At 36.2% G+C, this 20,044-nt stretch overlaps 1 protein-coding gene across 1 annotated transcript in view; it reads left to right on the plus strand.

The window, feature by feature from the left end:
* The first annotated feature begins 1 nt into the window (after window position 1).
* The window catches only part of CDH7 (cadherin 7), a 117,784-nt gene continuing 97,741 nt past the window's right edge, over window positions 2-20,044 (plus strand). The window contains exons 1-2 of the mRNA XM_008066663.2: window positions 2-137; window positions 12,034-12,439. Of these exons, the coding sequence (XP_008064854.1) occupies window positions 12,230-12,439 (210 nt within the window). The 5' untranslated portion in view covers window positions 2-137; window positions 12,034-12,229. The remainder of the gene's footprint in view (window positions 138-12,033; window positions 12,440-20,044) is intronic.

Below are 20,044 nucleotides of genomic sequence, written 5' to 3' on the forward strand. Positions count from 1 at the left end.
TTCTCCCCGCGCGCCGAGCCGCGCGCACGGGGTCCCCCAGCGCCCGCTGGCGCCCGGCCGCGGTGCGCACGTCCTTTCGGATGCGAACACCCGGGTCCCTGGCGTCTGACGCCGCCGGGAGGCCGGCGAGGCCCCAGGTGAGTGTGCCCGCCTGCTCGGGGCCGGGGAGGGCGCCGCCGGGCGGGGGCGCGCCCTGGCCGTGCGCCTTTGGAAGCGGGACTGATCCGGGAGCGGAGAGCGGGCGGGGGGCGGGGGTCCGCGCGGAGTTTCCCGCGGCGTCCCCAAGTTACTGCGTGTCGCCGTGAGACGTGGCTCTGCAAGGCAGGACAGGCGTGTGGACGGAGCTGGGGGCGCTCGGCCGGAAAGCCGGCGCTGACAGACACACAGGTGCGACGCGAGAAGTAGTTCAGGGCGGGAGCAAATCCGGGCACCCTCCAGATGTCGCGGTGAGCACCGGCAGCCTGGACCGCGCTCCTCCAAGAGGGACACGAGCGGCCCCCTCCCCTGACCTGGGACCGGCGGGGGCACAACTCCGCGCAGGCTGTGCCGCCCGGTTTTGCAGAGGGCTGAGGCTGGAAGGGGTGATGTGCCGGTGAGAGCAGGCGTCCTTTGAACCGTCCTCGCCAGATACCTTGTACCTTTCGTGAAGGTGGAACTCACCTAAGAGTGCTTTGTCCTGTAATCAGTGTTCTGCTGCTCTGGTGCATCTGCGTCCGGCTTCCCCTCCGCTGTCTGTGCCCTGGGTGTGCGCTGGGAAGTGGGCGCCCTGCGTCTCTGAATGGATGGTGGACTTCTTCGTGGGTGCACACGGTACACGGCTAGTGGCTGGTATTCAACCTTCCAGTGTGGATTAAGGAAGAAAAAAAAAAAGACCTATTATTCTGTACCGCTTCCCGTTTTAGATTCTTAGAAGTCATAGTTCAGGTGAGTAAAGGTTGGCAGTGAGTTCACCCAGCGCTGGGCAGATGGCAGACTGTTGAGAAACCATCAAGGCTTGGGGTCTCAGGGTTTTGGAGAGTAGCAATTTGAACTATGGATGTAACTTAAAACAGTTTTTGCTTTTCGAGAAATATCTAGTCTTCACTAACTCATTTATTAAGTGAAAAAACCTTTAAGTAAAGCTTGCCCTGTATAATTTCTGTAATCATTCAGGCGTTCAGATCATTTTTCATATAGGAGTACCTAAACAGAACTTTATACGACAAAAAATTAGAAAAATGTGACATGTCAATATATGGCCCTTGCAAAACGACAAGGACATATTTTAAAAATCAGATTAACAGCACAAAAACCTGTTAAAGAGTTTAGTAGCAGTAGCAACCTTTTAAAAAAAGGAACGTTTGAATAGATACACTGCCAGCTACATGTAAATAGTTTTGAGTGTCTTTATAATGACACACTGTTAGGGAGAAAATAGCTAAGGAAAAAAGTAATTGCATTTGAAGCTTTCAGTAACTCACCAAACGTTATTTTTTCCCTAAAGAACTAGTTAGACTTTGGTTTACCTAAGCTTTTTTCTTGTTACTACATTGTAAAGTGGAAATGCATTAAGAATCCTTTACTTTAAGAGCTATTGGGAACTGTGGGAATTACAATGCAAAAGAACTGAGTCAGGTAGTCGAACTGGCAACTTTGTGAAAGTCTTGCTTATATGTAAGTGTTTAATATGGAGTGAGATGGCAGAAGCAATTAGGTAACATCCGATGTTAATAGTCTTATCTGGGAAAGTAAGCTGAAAATCTGTATGTGGAAGAAAAATAAAGGAAACAATATTCAGTAGTGCAGACCATCACCCTGCTAAAAGCTATTAAGGTTTGCAGCTTTAATAAAAGAGTATTGTGCATTTACAACGTGAGATATTATTGTAATTAAGGGCTGCAATAGGTCATTAGAATTGTGTTAACAATCAGCTGACAGACTCACAACACTTCTTAAGTCCACTTTTATTGATTTAATAGCACAGAGCTTTCCCTTTTCTTATAAAAGGGTGATTGTAAAGTATCTATATTACAGCAATTTACCCTTGAATTGACTCTAGGTTTTAGTGTCCAATGAAGAAGAGAGGATGGAGAGCACACTGAGATGGCTACCGTTCAGCCTTTCTTGGTCAAAAAAATCAGATGACTGTCTCTCCTCAGGCATGATTTCGTTGCTGGTCTCTCTATTATTCAACACTTTGTGTTTTGTTGTTGTTACTTTTTTTTTTTTAAATGACAAAGCTGATATAAACTTCTCAACATATCTACTGATATGGGGAAGTATATACATTTTTGTGTTGCCAAATACTTTGTCAAATCTTTCAGGAATTCTTTATAAAGTACTAAACTCATACATTGTTCTCTGCTGTGAAAATTTATTGCTGAGTGATTCCAATCTTCCTGGATTTTATAAGGTTTTACATTTATTGCTTTAATAGCTTGTATCACATCTCAGTTCTCCCTCACACACACATGCAAAAATGTCTCTTACTTGATTGGAAGGCTTCAAAGCCTTAGCTTAAATTGGGAGCTTCAGGAACTTCTAAAATAACTAACATGCATTAGTTGATTGCAAAGGGACTGAGATGGAAGCTTTTTCTTCCCTGGATGAAGGAATCAGATGCTACGTGGTGGGGTGATGAAGGGGAGCTGAGGACAAGGAACGAAGACATGTGATCAGAGTCTTGTGTGTGACCATCTCCCCAGCCTCTGACAAGCCAAGCAGATCTAGCTGTAACCAGCAATACACGAGTGCCTCCTCTGGGGATTTGCTGGTTCTGCAGAAAGATACCCCTGCAAACACTCCCCTCTTGTCATTCTACAAGTCTCCTCACAGATAAAATTACCAGTGCAAATGAATATGCAGACATCTGTCCATATATTCATTTCAGATTATGGTATAGGTTTTTAGTCTGATATAATTTCTTTTCTGCTATTTTGCAAAGTGTTTGTTGAAGCATGATGACTTTTATTGAAGTCACATAAATCACACCTAGCACAAGGTAAATACAAGGGTAAATTTAAAAATTAAAATTGATACAGCTAAAATTCCTTGTAAGAAATAAAGTAGAAAGAAAGAAAGCCCTTTAAACATAATTTTGTCATTTTGTTGTAACACAAATCATTCAGAAGGTCTGTGTTTTGCTACTTTGTTTACTTTTTAAATTTACATAGGCTACTTCTAGTTAATTATAAATTACTGTTTCCTCCCCTTTTAAATTATGTTCACCCAAGCAGAGGTTATGCCTAGTTGAAATTGACTCTGAAATTCACTTTGAGAAGTTTTCTTTCCATGTTTGATAACCAGATGTACACTACAGGCAATGTGATTCATTTCCAGGGTCCCTGCCTGCATATTTAGGCCAGTTAACAGTAGGAGGTTGTGGTCTGTGGTTGTAATGTTATCAGGCCCAGGGAGCTAATGGATTTGATCACAGTTTTTTTTACGTGAGAAGTCACATATCACAGAGAATCCCTAGGCTCACTAATTAAAATGTAAAAAATTATACCTTTTAAGTACAAGAGAGAGGGCTCTTTCATCAGTATTAAGATTGTTGAATGTAATGTTAAACTTTCAATGGTATCCAGATGAACCAAATTAATGGTAGTATATTGCTATACCAGAAGCTGAAGATGGCAAAATTAAATCTAGAATGATTATAATGGGAATACAGGCAGCAGTGATCTCAAAATATAGAACTTATAGCACAAACAAAAAGGTACAACTTTTATGATAGTTATTTTACCAAACAAAATGGCCCTATGTGTATACTTTTATATCCTAAGATAGTTTCCTGAGTTGGGTACCCTACTTCTAAAATATTCAATGGACTGTTGTTCAAATTTCAGTGGAAATAGTTAACTACTTAGTGTCAGAATGTCGTAGGAAGTTATTTTTGGATTCCAAGATTGTTTAGGAGAAAGACAACACTTTTAAATTTGGATACTGCTCACTCTTCATTTTTTGTAGCAGAAACATAAAATCCTAGATAATAGATAACCCCACCCTTTTCGTCTTACTCTGCACTCTCTGCCCTTCTGAGTGTTAATTATGATGATTTCTTACTTTGAAAATTAAAACTCATGGTCAGATAAAAATTTGAGTATAACCAAATTTGCTTTTCTTAAATTCCCCAAATCATACATTATAAAATGACTTATCACCAGAATGAGCAATTTTTAACAAACACTTAAAAATACCCAATTCCATCAGTAGTAGCTGCATGACCCTGGGCATTTCAGTGGGATTCTATAGATTTCAATTTTGTTCTTAGTAAAGAAAGGAAGGACTGCATTGTTTTTTCTAACGTCTGTTCCAGTTCACATGTGTTATTCATCTGTGGTTCCATCACATCAGGAATCTTCAAACATAAGGGGCAGCAGAGTTTGAGGATTTCTTTGTGTTTTTCCTCTAACATGAGCCCTCATGAGAACCAATCTTTTATATTCTTCATTATTGAAGTGACTTCCTCTTTATCTCATAGACACTATCCTTAATCACGTGGCTTATAATGTTGTGTTTAGAAATAAAGTGTGGCTTCGACTTTGAAAACAGTTGCTGTTCTAGACTACTTTCTCTCTAGTGTTGTATTCTGACACCTGCTCTGTCATGAATGGGAGGGGATTAGACTATATCGTATTCGCCTTTGGTATTCCCCAAAATGTATTATGTGATTCTATAATTAAAATAGCAAAGGCAGCAATTAATAAGTACTGTTGTTTAGGCAAAGCAGACTGCTCTAACTTTGTGGACAGAGATAAATCACAAGGAAGACCTCCATGGTAACAGGTGGTGGCTGTCCTGGGAAGCAAGAACACAATGAAAGTCTTTAAAGAAGACATAAGATAAATCAAGAGACAGTCTCTTCATTGAATTTAAATAAAGTCAATAAATACCCAAAAAGAAACAGACTTCTTTTCCCAGACTGTACAAAAGAACTGGTAACTGGCAGGTTGCTCTTAAAGCAGTGGTGATGTTTTGCATGGTGCCCCCTAACCACTGCTGAGGAATCGAGTTATTTCCACTTTTAAACACGTGTATTATTCACCCTTCATAAGGATTCATTAAAAATATGCTTACCGCCAAAACGTAGTTCAACTTTAAAGCAGTCATGGAAATCACAGTTTCTTCCCAATAGGCCAACAACAAATATTTCCCCCCCAATTGTGTTGCTGTTGTTGCAGCTGTGATTTTTTTGATACTAATATGTTTTATAGATCAGTCAACGAAACTTCTTAGGGAATATCAGATTCTGGAGGTGTTTGGCAGTCAACCATTATGGATTTTCCTAATGCTCCTGGATTATTCTATTAAGTACACTGACAGTCCCCAAATGTCATTCCTACAATTGTTTTCCTAGAAAATGCAAGTTATTGATTTATTTTGAACTGCTACATTCAACCTAATTGTGAACTCTACCCATTTTTAAAAGAAAGTCATAACTTCTTTAAATCGGTATTACCAGTTGATAATAAACTGAGTGTTAGTGTGATATATATTAAGTATATTTCAAAACAGTTTCAAGAGGCCTACATCCAATGGAGCCTCCAGGCAGCAAAAAGTTTGAGCAGATTTTTGACTAGAATTTAGAGAAATATTGGTGGCTTAAGGTCTTTAATAGAGATAAGCATTGACAATTTATTTTAGACAGCAAAAACATATCCCAGTTCAATTTCAAGTGCTATAAAACCAAAAACAATAATATATTTTATTTTAGTATAATTAATATTTACATATTATAGCACAGATTATTTCTAGAAAGCATATAACTCTGTGTGCTTTTTTAAAAAGCAGACAATAACATACAAATTAATTGGCAATTAGGCATGTTTTAAAAGCCACTCTTGTGGTTATATGTTAATGTGCAGTGGCTGAATATGATATATACAAGTCATGCTTTTTAGAATGCTGACTTTAATTTAAATAGAATAGATTCTGGGAGATTTGTACTTTTGCTGATTGGTCGTTGATATACTAATGAACAAAAATATTATTTTTTGTATTGAGAGACCTTTAGTCATTTTTTTTTAGTATGAACAAAACATTAATTAAGAGCATAATATTCACTTGATCTGTTAAAAGTGGTTTCCTAGAGTGCCAAGTGGAATAGAAGCTCCAAGAAAATTTTATAATAATGAATTTGTTTTGGTAAAATAATATTAGCTGTTAAGGTTAAATGAATAATGAATAATCTACTTGGAACGTATTCTTTGCCACTTATTTGAACAAAAATAATTGGGGCAAAATGGTAGCATGATAGAGTGATTTCAAGTCAAATAAATGATGTTGATTTAGTAAGTGCTGCCTGAGGGATTTTGACCCCTCTCCTTTTTTTTCCTTTTTGCTTCAATTAATTTAAAATATTCTTTTCGAGGTTTTATTTTGTATGGTGAATGATTATGGTGTGTTGTGCTGGTCACAGTGCTACTTGTGATTTTTCTGTATTTTCAATTTAGAAAAAAAGTAGAAAAATGTTGCAATATTTTTAAAAATATAGGCTTTGACCCTGAAATATCAGCTTCATCAAAGACATTCTAAGTGTCACTCAGATAGATTTTTATTTCAGATTAATCATTAGTCCAGTAGCCATCACCTCTGTTATTTCAAACATCTGTGGTTGACTCCTATTTGGTTCTCTCCTTGGATAGAACCTATTCCTCTTGTTTTTCTCCTGAGAGTTATGATGCTCCACATTTGTGACTGTCGAGACATTGACACAGATCTGTAGGAGTTCCCTCTTTGTGTATATATCAACACATCTTTTTTTCCCCACATTTTTTTTCTAAACTAGTAGTCGTAAAGAGGCCAAGTTTCCAAACCTCCAGGGGTTCACTCTCCTAAGCTTTCCCAGGAAAACAAGATACCATTCCCACCACACAGCATGGATGCAGAAGTCGCTGATATCTGTTTTGGAGATCCTGTTGTTAACTCCTGTGTGTGAAACTCAGATAGGAGAGGAGGCAGAAAAAAGGGAGAAACATAGGGAAGACAATGTGGAAGTCTAAAGGGGGATGCAGTGTTTTCGGTGTTTTGGGGCACAGATTTGTGAGGCAATATTTCATCCATTGTGAAAAGTCAAGAACTGTAACTTGTCCTGTGCTCAAGTTCATTTAAATGTTAAAAATGTTGTTGTGGTACTTTCAGACATGTTGACATTTGTGAGAAGAGGGAAGCTTTTTGGAGAGGTTATGCAGTATATGAGAAAATCTCCAATTCATGTTTTGGTTAGTTCTGTTTGATAAACACAAAGAAATCTTCAAGGTCCTTCAAGGACCTTATTTATTTTATAATTCAAATCAGAAGAGAATGAAGTGGGTTGAACTACTATACTGGCCTTTCTCTTGAAATGTAGATCAGACTGAAAAGGAAAGAAAGGATCTGGGGAAGACTGAAGAAGAAAAGGGACACCTGGCATGTTGTGTATATATACCTGGCAGAGTTGGTGACTACCAAAAATATTGGTGACTATTAGGAAACATCCTCAGTTCAGATCACAATTGTTCACAAACCATTTTCCGACTTTTCAAGTACAATCCACAAAGTGTATGACAGAGGCATTTATCTCTCTCATAAAAGAGAATTTCATCCTCCAATGCCATACACAAAGACAGTTAATTATCCTTGTGCATTCTTGTAGACCTTGAAGCAAGGTAAAGAGAATTTGGCTCAAGAGCTTGGCAAATACTTCATGTTCTGCAAGGAAATATAATGGAATTGTTTTAAAGTGATTGTGATTCGTAAACATGATAGAGTTACCAAGTAATTTATATATTGTCTTATTATATGGTTATTTTCATATTAAAAATGAGGTTGATCATAGTAAAAACAAACATTGTGTAAATATTTTCTGAATGTTAATCATATACCTACTTCTGTTCTATAAGTTACAGATACAAAGATAGGGTGAATATCCCTGTTCATCAAGGTTTATGTTAGCACTGGCTGCTTTTAAAAACTCTTGATTTAAATAAGATAGAGTGCAATTATCAAGTGTCTTTTCTTCACAAGTATTATCGCAATGACTGTAATGTCACCCATAACATGTTCTGTAACTCCTTTCTTTATATATTCTAGTTAATTTGAAAAAAAACACAATCGTGTTATACAGAAGATAGATTTTTTTTTTTTTTTTTTTTTTTTTTGAGTTGGAGTCTCACTCTGTCGCCCAGACTGGAGTGCAGTGGCCGCTCCCGGCCACCGCAGCCTCGACCTGCTGAGCTCCGGCGATCCTTCCGCCTCAGCCTTCCAAGTGGCCGGAATTTCAGGCATGCGCTACCATGCCCTGCTGATTTTTTGATTTATTGTAGAGATGAGGTCTCGCTGCCCAGGCGGGCCTCGAACCCGCGGGCTCAGGCAATCCACTCACCTCAGCCTCCCAAAGGCGTGGGACTACAGGCTGAGCCACCGAGCCCGGCTGATAAATAATTTTTCAGAGGCAGGAAGAGTAAGTTAAACAGCTCTTGTCAAAGAGAATGCTGCATTTCTTAAGCAGACCAAATGCTTTTCTTACACTCCTATAACTTTGTTAATTTTCTCTATCCTTTATGTTTAATTATTAACAATATGTATTTTATCATAGCTTTAAAATAGCTAACAAAGTTAATTTTATATCCTTGTCTAAAGCAGAAAAGTAAGATCTGGGGGAAAAACACATACTTTATAGGATAATTTAAATCAGCTTTTTCATGTTGCAAATGTGGGAAATAAAATCCCAGAGGGATCCAAGGCCATACAAGTGGTAGGGCAAAGAAACCAGGGATCTTATACGATCTTATATGAAAAAAATTTTTCCAGTTCTGATACCAGTGTTTGACTTTTAAAAAATAACAGAGGGCATGCCTTTAGGAAACAAAGTATTCTGTTTTGTTTTTGTTGTTGTTGTTGTTTTTAATCATTTTAGTGCCTGTGTTTGTATAAATATTGACTTTTTTGATTGATGACCACATATTTATCTGGCACCAAGAACTATCCATAATGCTTTTGTTTAGTGTAAAAGTTGTCTGAAACGTTTTACCATAGGTAACATTAAAATTAAAACTAACATCACTTTGAAAACTAACTTTAATTTTAACATAGCCGGTTTCAAACTAAAAAAAAAAAAGGAGATAATCCCAACTACTTTCATTGCCTTTTGATGTGCTAGCCATTATTAAATTATTTACTTATTTAATCCTGTGAAGTAGATACCATAATTATTATTTTCATTTTATAGGTGACAGACTTGAGGCTTCATCTTTGGAATTTCAGTTCTTAGTTTGTAGCTTATCCAAGATTACCCAGTTAAGACACGACAGACCCAGATTTTGGATCTATATTTGATACAGACAATCCTAGTCTTCGCCAGTGTATAATTACACTAACTCCCCGAATTTTCTTTTCTTTTGTTTGTTTGTTTGTTTGTTTTGATTTATTGTAGAGACGAGGTCTCGCCAAGTTGCCTGGGCGGGTCTCGAACCCGCGGGCTCAGGAAATCCTTTCGCCTCGGCCTCCCAAAGTACTGGAATTACAGGCTGAGCCACCGAACCCGGCCGGATTTTCAATTCCAAAAGCTCCTCTGACATTTCGTTTCTTAAAAGTTGGGTATATGGTCACACTGAAATAATGTTCCCAAGTCCACTTAACTTATGCAGTAGCCTAAATAACATAATTTTGCTCTATCAAAATTTTTTTAAGAATATGTTTTAGGGACCGAAGTGTTTATTATTGTTTATAAAAGATAATTAATGTCCTCTTGAGAAAGGAGTGATGAAACTGGTCCTGCCCTTTGACAGCAGGTTTTACATGCTTAGTCTCAGTTCTATGACCACAACTCTAAATGACCCATCCCCATACCCCGGAGCCTGGTTTGCCCCAGGCTTTGCCCCTTCCCATGCTGACAGCCGTTCCTACTTAAGGCTGCTCTTCATGATTTCTGTCTCATGATTGGACTGATCCCTACACTAGTGAAGTATTTCCTTGATTAAATACCTACTTGCCTCCTTTACCTCCAGATATCTTGGCTCTCAGGTGGGTTTGTCAAATTTCCCTATAATGAACATTCAACTTAATTGAGGGGCCTGAACTGGAATACTGAAACTTGATAAGTTACATAGTCTTTATAATTCTGGGTCTAGAAAAACTAGCCCTCCAGGGTGGTTTCCAAATGGAGTAAATTCATTTCTGATCCTTGGATAGGAGATCTGAATTTTGGGAAATTGAATTCATTGCACAAGGTGCAGTGAATATGCTCTAACAATAGTTATCATTTGGGTGGTTCTCAGCTCAGCATGCATCAATTAGCTGAACACTGATTCATTCTTTTTTTTTTTTTTTTTTTTTTTTTGAGTTGGAGTCTCACTCTTTCGCCCAGACTGGAGTGCAGTGGCCGCTCCTGGCCACCGCAGCCTCGACCTGCTGGGCTCCGGCAATTCTTCCGCCTCAGTCTTCGGAGTAGCCGGAATTACAGGCATGTGCTACCACGCCCAGCTCATTTTTGATTTATTGTAGAGATGAGGTCTTGCCAGGTTGCCCAGGCGGGTCTCGAACCCGTGGACTCAGGCAATCCACTCACCTCAGCCTCCCAAAGGCACGGGATTACAGGCTGAGCCACTGAGTCCGGCAACTGATTCATTCTTAAATGCCCTCTGGAATATCAAAACTTTATAGAAATGTTTTTAAAATGTTTGTGTTCATTTTAATAGAGTTCAAAGTCAATGCAACCTGTTACTTCCAGTTATATGAATTATTTAACATGTTTAATAAATTGATATATGTCTTTTTTCACATTTCTTCTGGTATATATGGCATTTTCTTAATAAATTTGACTATCAGACGTTTTTCTATTGAATAACAGACACTTATTACAGGAAAGAGGTAAAAAGATGGACAAGATTATAAGAATAGTTCGTTTTCTGCATTAACAGGGAGGTAATCTTTGGCTTCATGTTCTAAACTGTATTTTTCTCCTTTTCCTCAAAAAACATGCAAATAAAACAAAATAAGAATAAGCAAGTGATAATCCTTGACCTTAATCATTCTATTGCTGATATATTTATAGGAAGTAAAATGAATTCATAAACCAAAGTACAACATCATGATTTAAGTAAGCACTTTGTCATAAATTCTCATTCCTCTGTGCTTGGGAGGTGTGTTTGAAAGTATGTTTTGTAATGGATTTTATATCTCTTGCCTAATCAGAATCCTGTAACTGAAATAAATAGACATTAGAATAAATAAAAGGGTTTTTGTTTCCCCCATTCTGCTGCTAAAGCACTTCCTGGGTGCATGCCAACAATCAGTGGGGCTCACAAATATAGTTGAGTTTTTCCACCTTCTGTTGATCAATATTACTTGATTCTATCAATGTTTATGGAGCAAGGTCCTACTATGCACAACTCCTGTTGGAAGATGTCCAATACTTCTTTGCAGAATAGCAAATTACTGTTGCAATAGCATAACCTCACATGCTACACAGCATACGAGATGATAACTTTGAATAGTGGAAAATGGAAACTACTGAGCTTTTCAGCTGATCACAATAAAATCAGAACACATCAAAACAGCTGGTGTTCTGTGACTCAGAATCAATCAACCAGTTTTGAATCACCTCATACTTCTTTATTTCTCTTTACAGTTTCACAGAAGTGGTTTAAACCAACATATGCCCTTCCCATTTGGTTGCATCTCGGCTTTGAGTTGCTTTGCTTTCACATTCTAATACTAGCAAATGAAGATGACTGTAATATAAAAGAAAAAAATAAAGGCTACCATTAAAATGATTATTAAAATGATACTGCTACATTTGTGTAAAATAAACCATATGTTCAAATAAAAATGCCCTGGAAGAAATGTAACAGTTTTAGGTTGTGTTATGGAATGAGAATAATTCTGCATCAGCAGTATTTATGTAATTTGCAGAAATGGCAATAGTTGGAATTTTCTAAGTGTATAATTAATCTTTTAATGGTTATAAAAATAATGATATCATGGGAAAGTCAATATTAAGTTAGTAAATGAAAGCTAAGTGTTAGTATGTATTTTGCATTCTGACACTAGCCCTTCTCTTTGTTCTGATAGGTACCTATTACACCATTCTTTGGCAAAGGCTGTTCAGTGGTGGTGACCTCTTCCAATTCAACACTCTACAAATTATTATCTCTGGATTCCCAGCTGACACCCTGCCGGAGGCAAGAGCTACTAAGCCAACTGGAACTGTGCCTCTTCTCTTGTCAAGGTTTTTTTCTTACACAGGAAAAAGAAAGAAAAAAAAAAGATGAAGTTGGGCAAAGTGGAGTTCTGCCATTTTCTGCAGCTAATAGCGCTTCTCCTGTGTTTTTCTGGGATGAGTCAAGCAGAACTTTCAAGGTCCAGATCAAAGCCCTATTTCCAATCAGGGAGGTCCCGGACCAAGCGCAGCTGGGTGTGGAATCAGTTCTTTGTGCTGGAGGAGTACATGGGTTCAGATCCCCTCTATGTAGGAAAGGTAGGGCATTCGGCCTTTCGAAGTTGCACATGATTGTTGTCAATGTCTATGGTTGGATGGAAAATTGCTAATATTTAGCAATATGGGTAAATATGGGTATGGAGGACACAAAGCCTCATTCCTATAAAAGTGTTTATGAAGTTTTTGGTGTTAGCCACTGTTAAGATTTAATCAGGGGAATATATTCAGTACAGTGAAGCTATTAACTTAGGGAGTGATGCTTCATTTCTAAAGAGAGAGAAGGATCCTACAGAGACCTAGCTTATTATGATTGTAGCACATTGGCTAAACTGTTATTACCAAAATTAGAATATCTACTAATAAATGCAGAGTGGCAGGTTCTTATTGCCAGTTTATTTGTTTATTTTTTGCTTGTTCTTTTTGGATACTATTAATGTTGCCCACACTAAAATGTATGCCTGTGTATCCTTCCCTGATACTTACAATGCAGAAACTGCAAGTGAAATCATTGAGTCTAATGGTTCTAAATTATGAACAATTCAAACCCCCTTTTTTGCAGTCTAGATCTTTGTATGATTTTTAAGGTTGCTTTTAAAATTTTCTTTTGATTAAAAAGAGATGTAAACAGAAGCCATTTAGAAATGATATTAGACAAATGATGAACAGTACGTGGTAGATTTGTTTGATGGCTAAGTAGTAGCCAGATTTAAAAAAAAAAATTTTTTTTACAGCTTCTTTATGTCCGAATATTTGGGAAGGTGATTTTCATTAGAGCCTCCTAAATTGGAAGATGCTCCAGAAAATCATAACTTTTCCCTTCCATCCTCATATTGTGTTCCCAGGCCCTAGTCTGCTTCGGGTTCAATTATTTTGTTATTTGTAAAAGTTTCATGAATTTTTCAAGTTGGTACTGAGTACTGGGGAAGTATGGTATATTAGCAAGTGATTTATGCTTCTGTATTTCTTGTTTTTGTTGGCTTTACGTTCTATTCCTGATAAAATGTAGCATAGCTAACTAATGGATTTATCTATAAATCAGTTTTTTCAACTTTGAAAGATAGAGAAAGAATCTTGGTTATTTATTGCATGGAGCATTTTTTTCTTTTGAGAGCAACTTAAGTAAGAGTGAAAATTATGTTTTTGGTGAGCATCTGTTAAATCAAGGTAATTGTTCTTATACTTATGATTTTCTTTTAATGTTTCTGTATTTTACAAACAACAAATTTACATATTGTAAAAAAAAAAATGGATTGGAATCAGTAAAAGGCTTATAGGGATGTGGATGAGGATTTTTCTTCTTTTCCTTTTTTTTTTTTTTTTTTGCCCAGTCATAACATTTTCTGACCCCAGGAAAGCACACATAGAAGCATAAGAAGCATATGGCTATTTTTCCATTGTCATTTTACTGATAACACTATCATATATACTGTATATGTGCTACATTTCTTTCATGCTCTCTTTTCACTTGTTTTCTTATTAAAAATAAAAGTAAGAAAAATAATCATAGCCGGGCTCGGTGGCTCAGCCTGTAATCCCGCGCCTTTGGGAGGCTGAAGTGAGTGGATTGCCTGAGCCCGCGGGTTCGAGACCCGCCTGGGCAGCGAGACTTCATCTCTACAATAAATCAAAAAATTAGCCGGGCGTGGTAGCGCACGCCTGTAATTCCGGCTACTTGGAAGGCTGAGGCGGAAGGATCGCGGAGCCCAGCAGGTGGAGGTTGTGGTGGCCGGGAGTGGCCACTGCACTCCAGTCTGGGCGACCGAGTGAGACTCCAACTCAAAAAAAAAAAAAGAAAGAAAGAAAAAGAAAAATAATCATAATGTAATGCTATTGACTAAGAATCTAGCTCTTAATTTCCTTCATATTTTAATGGACATTTAACAAATTCATTGAGTTTTCTTTATTGTACAGATTGATTATATTCAACTAACTTATAAAGAGGCAGTACTGTAAGTTATTAGGTAAAATCATGTTTTTGTGACAATGTAAAATTTTCTAAAAGTGGCAAGAATATCCTCATTAATTTGATTTTAAGTGAAGTTGCCTGGGCAAAGTTGACATATAAAAAAAATCAATATAATTAAAAAATTAAATGCCTTCCTTTCAGTTTTATGAACTTCCCATGATAATTCAGAAATATACCAAATAACAGCTACAAGCCAATTTAAAATAATGAAAGTATATGTCCCCATATTACTTAAATTCCAAATGTATATGAAGCTACTGGGCAAATCTGCTGTTATTTTTCTAAGACAAATTGTGTGGTTTCTTCATTAGGTAACAAGAAATATCCTGTACTTCTCTTTCAATTAATCAAATAAGGTCACTTAAATTTTATATGACAGGAAAGTTAGCTTATGTTTATCTCTTGCATGCTTCATTTTGGGAGTTCAATGTGGCCTTTGCAGTAAAATGCTCAGGATGTAATTGATTAAAAGACAACTATTAATTGACTAAAATACAAAGAAAGAGGCAATAAAATCATTTGAGATGGAGGGAGGATTTATTTATAAGCAAGAGAGAAAAATGCAAGATCTTATGGGAACAATTTTTATGTTTCCTTGGAAAAAGTGGCACAGAATTTGAGTACTACAGATGTTATATTAGAAATGATGAAATGGTTCCTTTTAGGTTGGTGGTCTGAATAAGTAGAGATATAAGAATAACTTTATCTCAGCACATTTTGATCCCATGGTATATGAAATAGTTATATTTTCTTTGTTTTTTGTTTGCTTGTTTTTGTTTTAGTTTAGGGCAGTGATAGCTATGACCATAAATGTTTATAGGACAAAAATAACTAAAAATTGTAGACAGAGATGTGGAGAAATGTCTAGGCAGGTAAACCTCATGGAGAGAAGAAAGAGCCAAACCACTACTTTCCACAGATATATATTTAACCTATGCTAGTTAGGTGGCCATACTCCTAGGCATTGTGATAAAACCTAGCTATATAGGTAATTTGAAAAACAGAAGTGAAGACTTTGATAAACCTTACAGCTTAATTTCCTCATATAATGGACAGGTGTAGTGTGTATCTGATTAACATCAGTTTTGCTGCTGGCCCTAGCACTCCTACTAGTTATATAACTTTGAGGCAAGTTGCCTAACATTATTAAGCTTTAGTTTTCCCATCTCTAAAATAGTAAAAATGATATATCTAATCCAAGTCTGTTACCAAACAAGTGAGATCAACGTATTTGGAATATATTTTTAATTAATCTGGATATTCTATTTTCTACTTCACTACATATTAATTGCTTTATAGATAATCTATTGTATAGTGTGTCAAATGTTATATGTGTGATCGGATGGAAGCAGGAATTATTTTATGTCCTAAGAGTATTAAATTATTATTCAATTAAATTATTATTCAAATTAATTACAGGAATGTCTGTTTTGAGTGTGCTTAGAAATGCAGTTTGTCCTTATATATTTATATGTGATTAAACTATGGCAGAAATATCTTTAGTGGGTGAAAAAATTCAGTCTTTAAACATGGGCACTTGCAGTGTTAGATAAATAGTGTCTCTGAATGTTTTAGATCTTCAAATTAGAAGTCCATGTTAATGACTGGTGGCCAACAAGACTAGTTAAATGACTATACAGTGAATAAAACTTGGTAATTAAGGCATTGAGGATAATAAGGCCACAATATGACTGTTGGCCTTATTAATTTAGTTAATTTACTGGATTTATTTTACTTATGACAACCCAAGACCAAAGTTGAAGCATCTGTTGAATGAGGCCAGAAATGCTTCTAGCACCCTTACTCAGAAACAAGCAAGACTTTGGAGCTGTGCTAGACTTTGATGGTATAATCTTCATCATTAGCTTTCTTCATTTGCTTATGAAAATAAGTTGATGAACTGCTGACCCTAAATATATAGTCTTAAAGGAGTCCTTAGATATTTCTCTGATTGAGTTCTATTTTAAAAAATAATAATGCACTTTTCCCTAAGTGTATTTTTTAATCATCATGCCTGTCTTCTGGTCCTTATATGAAGAGAATAAAGGGTAGAGTCATTTCTTTTATCTATGTGACTTCCTATCACCCCTCACCTGACTATTTGCAGTAAATGGCGGGGGGGGGGGTCACAGTTTCTACCCATTTCATTGCATCACACTGCATTTTTCCAGTTCAGTCTTTTTCTCACCTTGGCATTTCACAGTTAATATCCCCTAACCATCGGGGGGAAAAAAAATCTGTCTACAAAACTGCCCAGCCTCTGTTCCAGGTATTAAGTGTTTTTCATCTTTTCTAACCGTAATGGCCTGACAGCCGATTGCTGTGCTCTAGGCCATTACTTTCACTGAAATGTGTGTTTCGTGCCTCTTCCACAGTTGCTTCCCTAGATGTTAACATCACTCTTGCCTTTTTTGCTACTGCCTTTTCTTCCCTACTCATTCAGGAAAAATTTATACCTGCTGCCCCAGTAGAAATCAAATACATAGAAATACAGTTTGCAGAATTCACTTGGCTTTAAATTTAAGCTACTTGGAACTGTTGGTGAACATTTTCAATGCATTTAATTATACCTTAGCAGTCTCTCACCAAGAAGTTCTGTATCTCCTGATATCAAAAGATTCATTCAGTGTTTCAGAAAAGAAATTTTCATCTTGAAAATAGGTTGTGTTTTTAAAAATTGAGTTACAAATTAGTTGCCTTAAATGGGAATGTTATATTAGATACAAAAAGAAAATAATGAATCTCAGGTATTAATGACTTAGGGAAGAGTACACTCATCATAGTAAAATTTATGTTTTATAGACTTTGGTGGGCTAAAAAAAACCAAAACAAAACAGAAAAGTATCTTCTGAACCTGTAGATGCCTAAAGTCAGATAAGATCTTAGGAGAAAACAAAGACAGTTTTTCTAGGAATATTTAGAAAACCCATTTTCATTATATCTTCATAACCAGAGTTAATTTGTAAAGGCCCTTGTTCTTACCTTCCTTAGTTTGCTGATAGAAGTGTGAACTCCTGGTGATTTCAAAAGGAATTTGGACATGAATCAGCTCTGTGGGATGCAAATACGTTAAGATTTTTAGAAATATTGTTTGGCACTTGTTTTTAGCTCCTGTAATACTCCAGTGTAGTTGTAAGATATTACAAGCATTTTTTCACACAATCAACACTTCAAAATTATTTTGTTTTCTTTTTACTATATTGAAAATAAAATATATCAGATTGTGCCACTAAAATGCAGACACTCACTGTTAATTCAGTTTATTATTGCTAATTCTCTTAAAAAGCTAGGTTAGAAATGAAGGCTATAATCACCTAAGGCTTTATCAGGTACAATTATACAGCTAAAAGTTGGAGAAAGAGGTAGACTTTCAGTTGTATACCTAAGTATAGCCAAGCTAGATGTTTTAGGTTGGGCTCCTTATTTCCAATGTATGTTGATCAAAATAATTTAAATTAAAAAAAAAATTTTGTTTTTATACATACTATAATCGCTGTCTATTTGGTGATAGAAACAGCAAAAGTAAAGATTAAAATGCAGTGTTTATTTGCTCTGCTTTTACACTGTATTTATATTGAGTTGTTTAAGTGCAAAGGACAAGACAGACTAAAATGATGATCTAGGTCTTTCTATATAAAGGACACTCTAATTGTTTGGATAAGCTTTATGTGCATTGCTCATTGATACAGAATCACAGAATCTGTATCAGTCTCTGTGACTCACCAGGACACATGACAGAATTAGCTAGGCAGTAGGACTGTCACCGAACCTTTGCTGGCTTGAGTGTATATAGGTGTCTATATCAGGACTGTGTTGGGGAAAATGTATCCTAATGGTTTTGCATGATTTGTATTGATTGTGTGTCTTAGGTTGGTTACCTGAGAGAAACATTAGTTTGTATAAGTATGCTTAACATTGAATCCAAAAATTATCTTTTACTTGCTATTAAACCTGCCCTCTGTGTTTTCTTTTTTCTCCTTCCGTTTTTCCATCATTCTTCAAATACTTATCAATATCTTACCCTGTGATAGATAGTGTGCTTGATAGAAGAGTTAAAAGATAGACTCTTTCATAAAATTCACAGTCTGGTTGATAAGGCAAGCAGGTAATCAGATGGCAATGGAAAGCAGTAAATTCCAAAGCTAAACCACAGCTGTGGAGGTGGTTACCACAGAGGAACTAACTTACAGATCCATGAACAAACGCTTGCATGGGGATAACTGGCATACCTCTGTGATTTTGTATCTTTTCAATACAATCTTAAAATCAAAGCCCCCCAAAAGCAAGTAAATGTATTTTCTTAGAAAGTAAAACAGTCTTCTAAAACTGTATATTGGGTGAGGTGTAATAGAGTGGAAAGATCAGTAAGCAGAAACCTTAGGTTAAAGTTGCAATTTTCTCATTATTTTGAACAAGGCTCTGAAACAATAAATTTCTATTTCCTCATCTGTAAAATGGAGAACAAACTGGTTAAAAATTTAAAATCTTTTACTTTGAACTAATTTCAGGCTTACAAATATATTGCAAAGTATTATTCCCATATCCAGCTTCTCGAAATAGTAATATCTTACATGGCTACAGAAATAATTTAAACCGGGAAATTAACATTCTTACAATACTACTTACTTATCGTGGTAAAATATATTCAAATTTTGCCAGTGGTTGGAATTAAGTCCTTTTTTGAGAGGAGCCAATTCAATATTACAGTTTTCATTTGTTCTGTCTTAATAGCCTTTTCTAGTCTGGGATAGTTCTTTAGTCTTTCGTTGTCATTCTTGACCAATAATTTGGTAGAATCCTTCACAGTCTGTATCTGTCTTATATTTCTTTTAATGCATAAATTACAGGATATGTTTTGTAGAAAGGATAAGATAGAAGTGATGCTTTCCCCTCCTCAGTGCATCATATCAGGACGTATAGGATGTTGCTATGACTCATTCATGATGTTGAATTTGATCACTTGGTTGAGGTAGTGACTGCCAGTTTTCTCTACTGAGAAAACATTCTCTGAAAGTTCTGAAATCTTAAAAAGAGTTATACAATTATCTAAACTGTCATTACAGAAGGGCTTAAATATCACTGCTGGTTTGAAGAATAGGCAAGAGGTGATTCAGTAAAGTCTTATTGTCTAGGTTTAGAATAAGGAATGGGTCTGTCTGAAATGTGGGCCAGACATAAATCTATAATATTATTAGATAATGTTGATAATTTTATGTAATAGTTGATTGCATTACTCTAAAGCACACCAATTTGGAAAGTTTCAGGAAATTGTTTTTTATTTTTTTCGGAATTGTGCAATAATATTATTTATAGTTCAGAATTCCAAAAAGTTTTCTACTGATCTAGAATTAAAAATAAGATTTTTCTTCTGACATTGCTTACAAATTCTGAAGAATTCTTTTACATTATAAAGTTGGGCCCCTGATTTATTCATTATGATTATATTGTTTATTCTTTTTTTTGACAAACCCTTATGATGAGGGATTGACAGTCATTATTATTTTAGACAAAACATTGTTTTCAGAAAATAATAGATATTTAGAAACATATATCAACAGAAATAAAATAAGACACTATAATCTAATGTGTTACATTTTTATATATTCACAGAAGTTGAAATCTAAACAATTTACAGCCTCATACTTAATGTTGAAAACATTTAGTAATGACAATTTCTT

The sequence above is a fragment of the Carlito syrichta genome, unplaced genomic scaffold (genome assembly GCF_000164805.1).
Source record: "Carlito syrichta isolate Samal-C Ts95f unplaced genomic scaffold, Tarsius_syrichta-2.0.1 Scaffold309078, whole genome shotgun sequence".
NCBI lineage: Eukaryota > Metazoa > Chordata > Mammalia > Primates > Tarsiidae > Carlito > Carlito syrichta.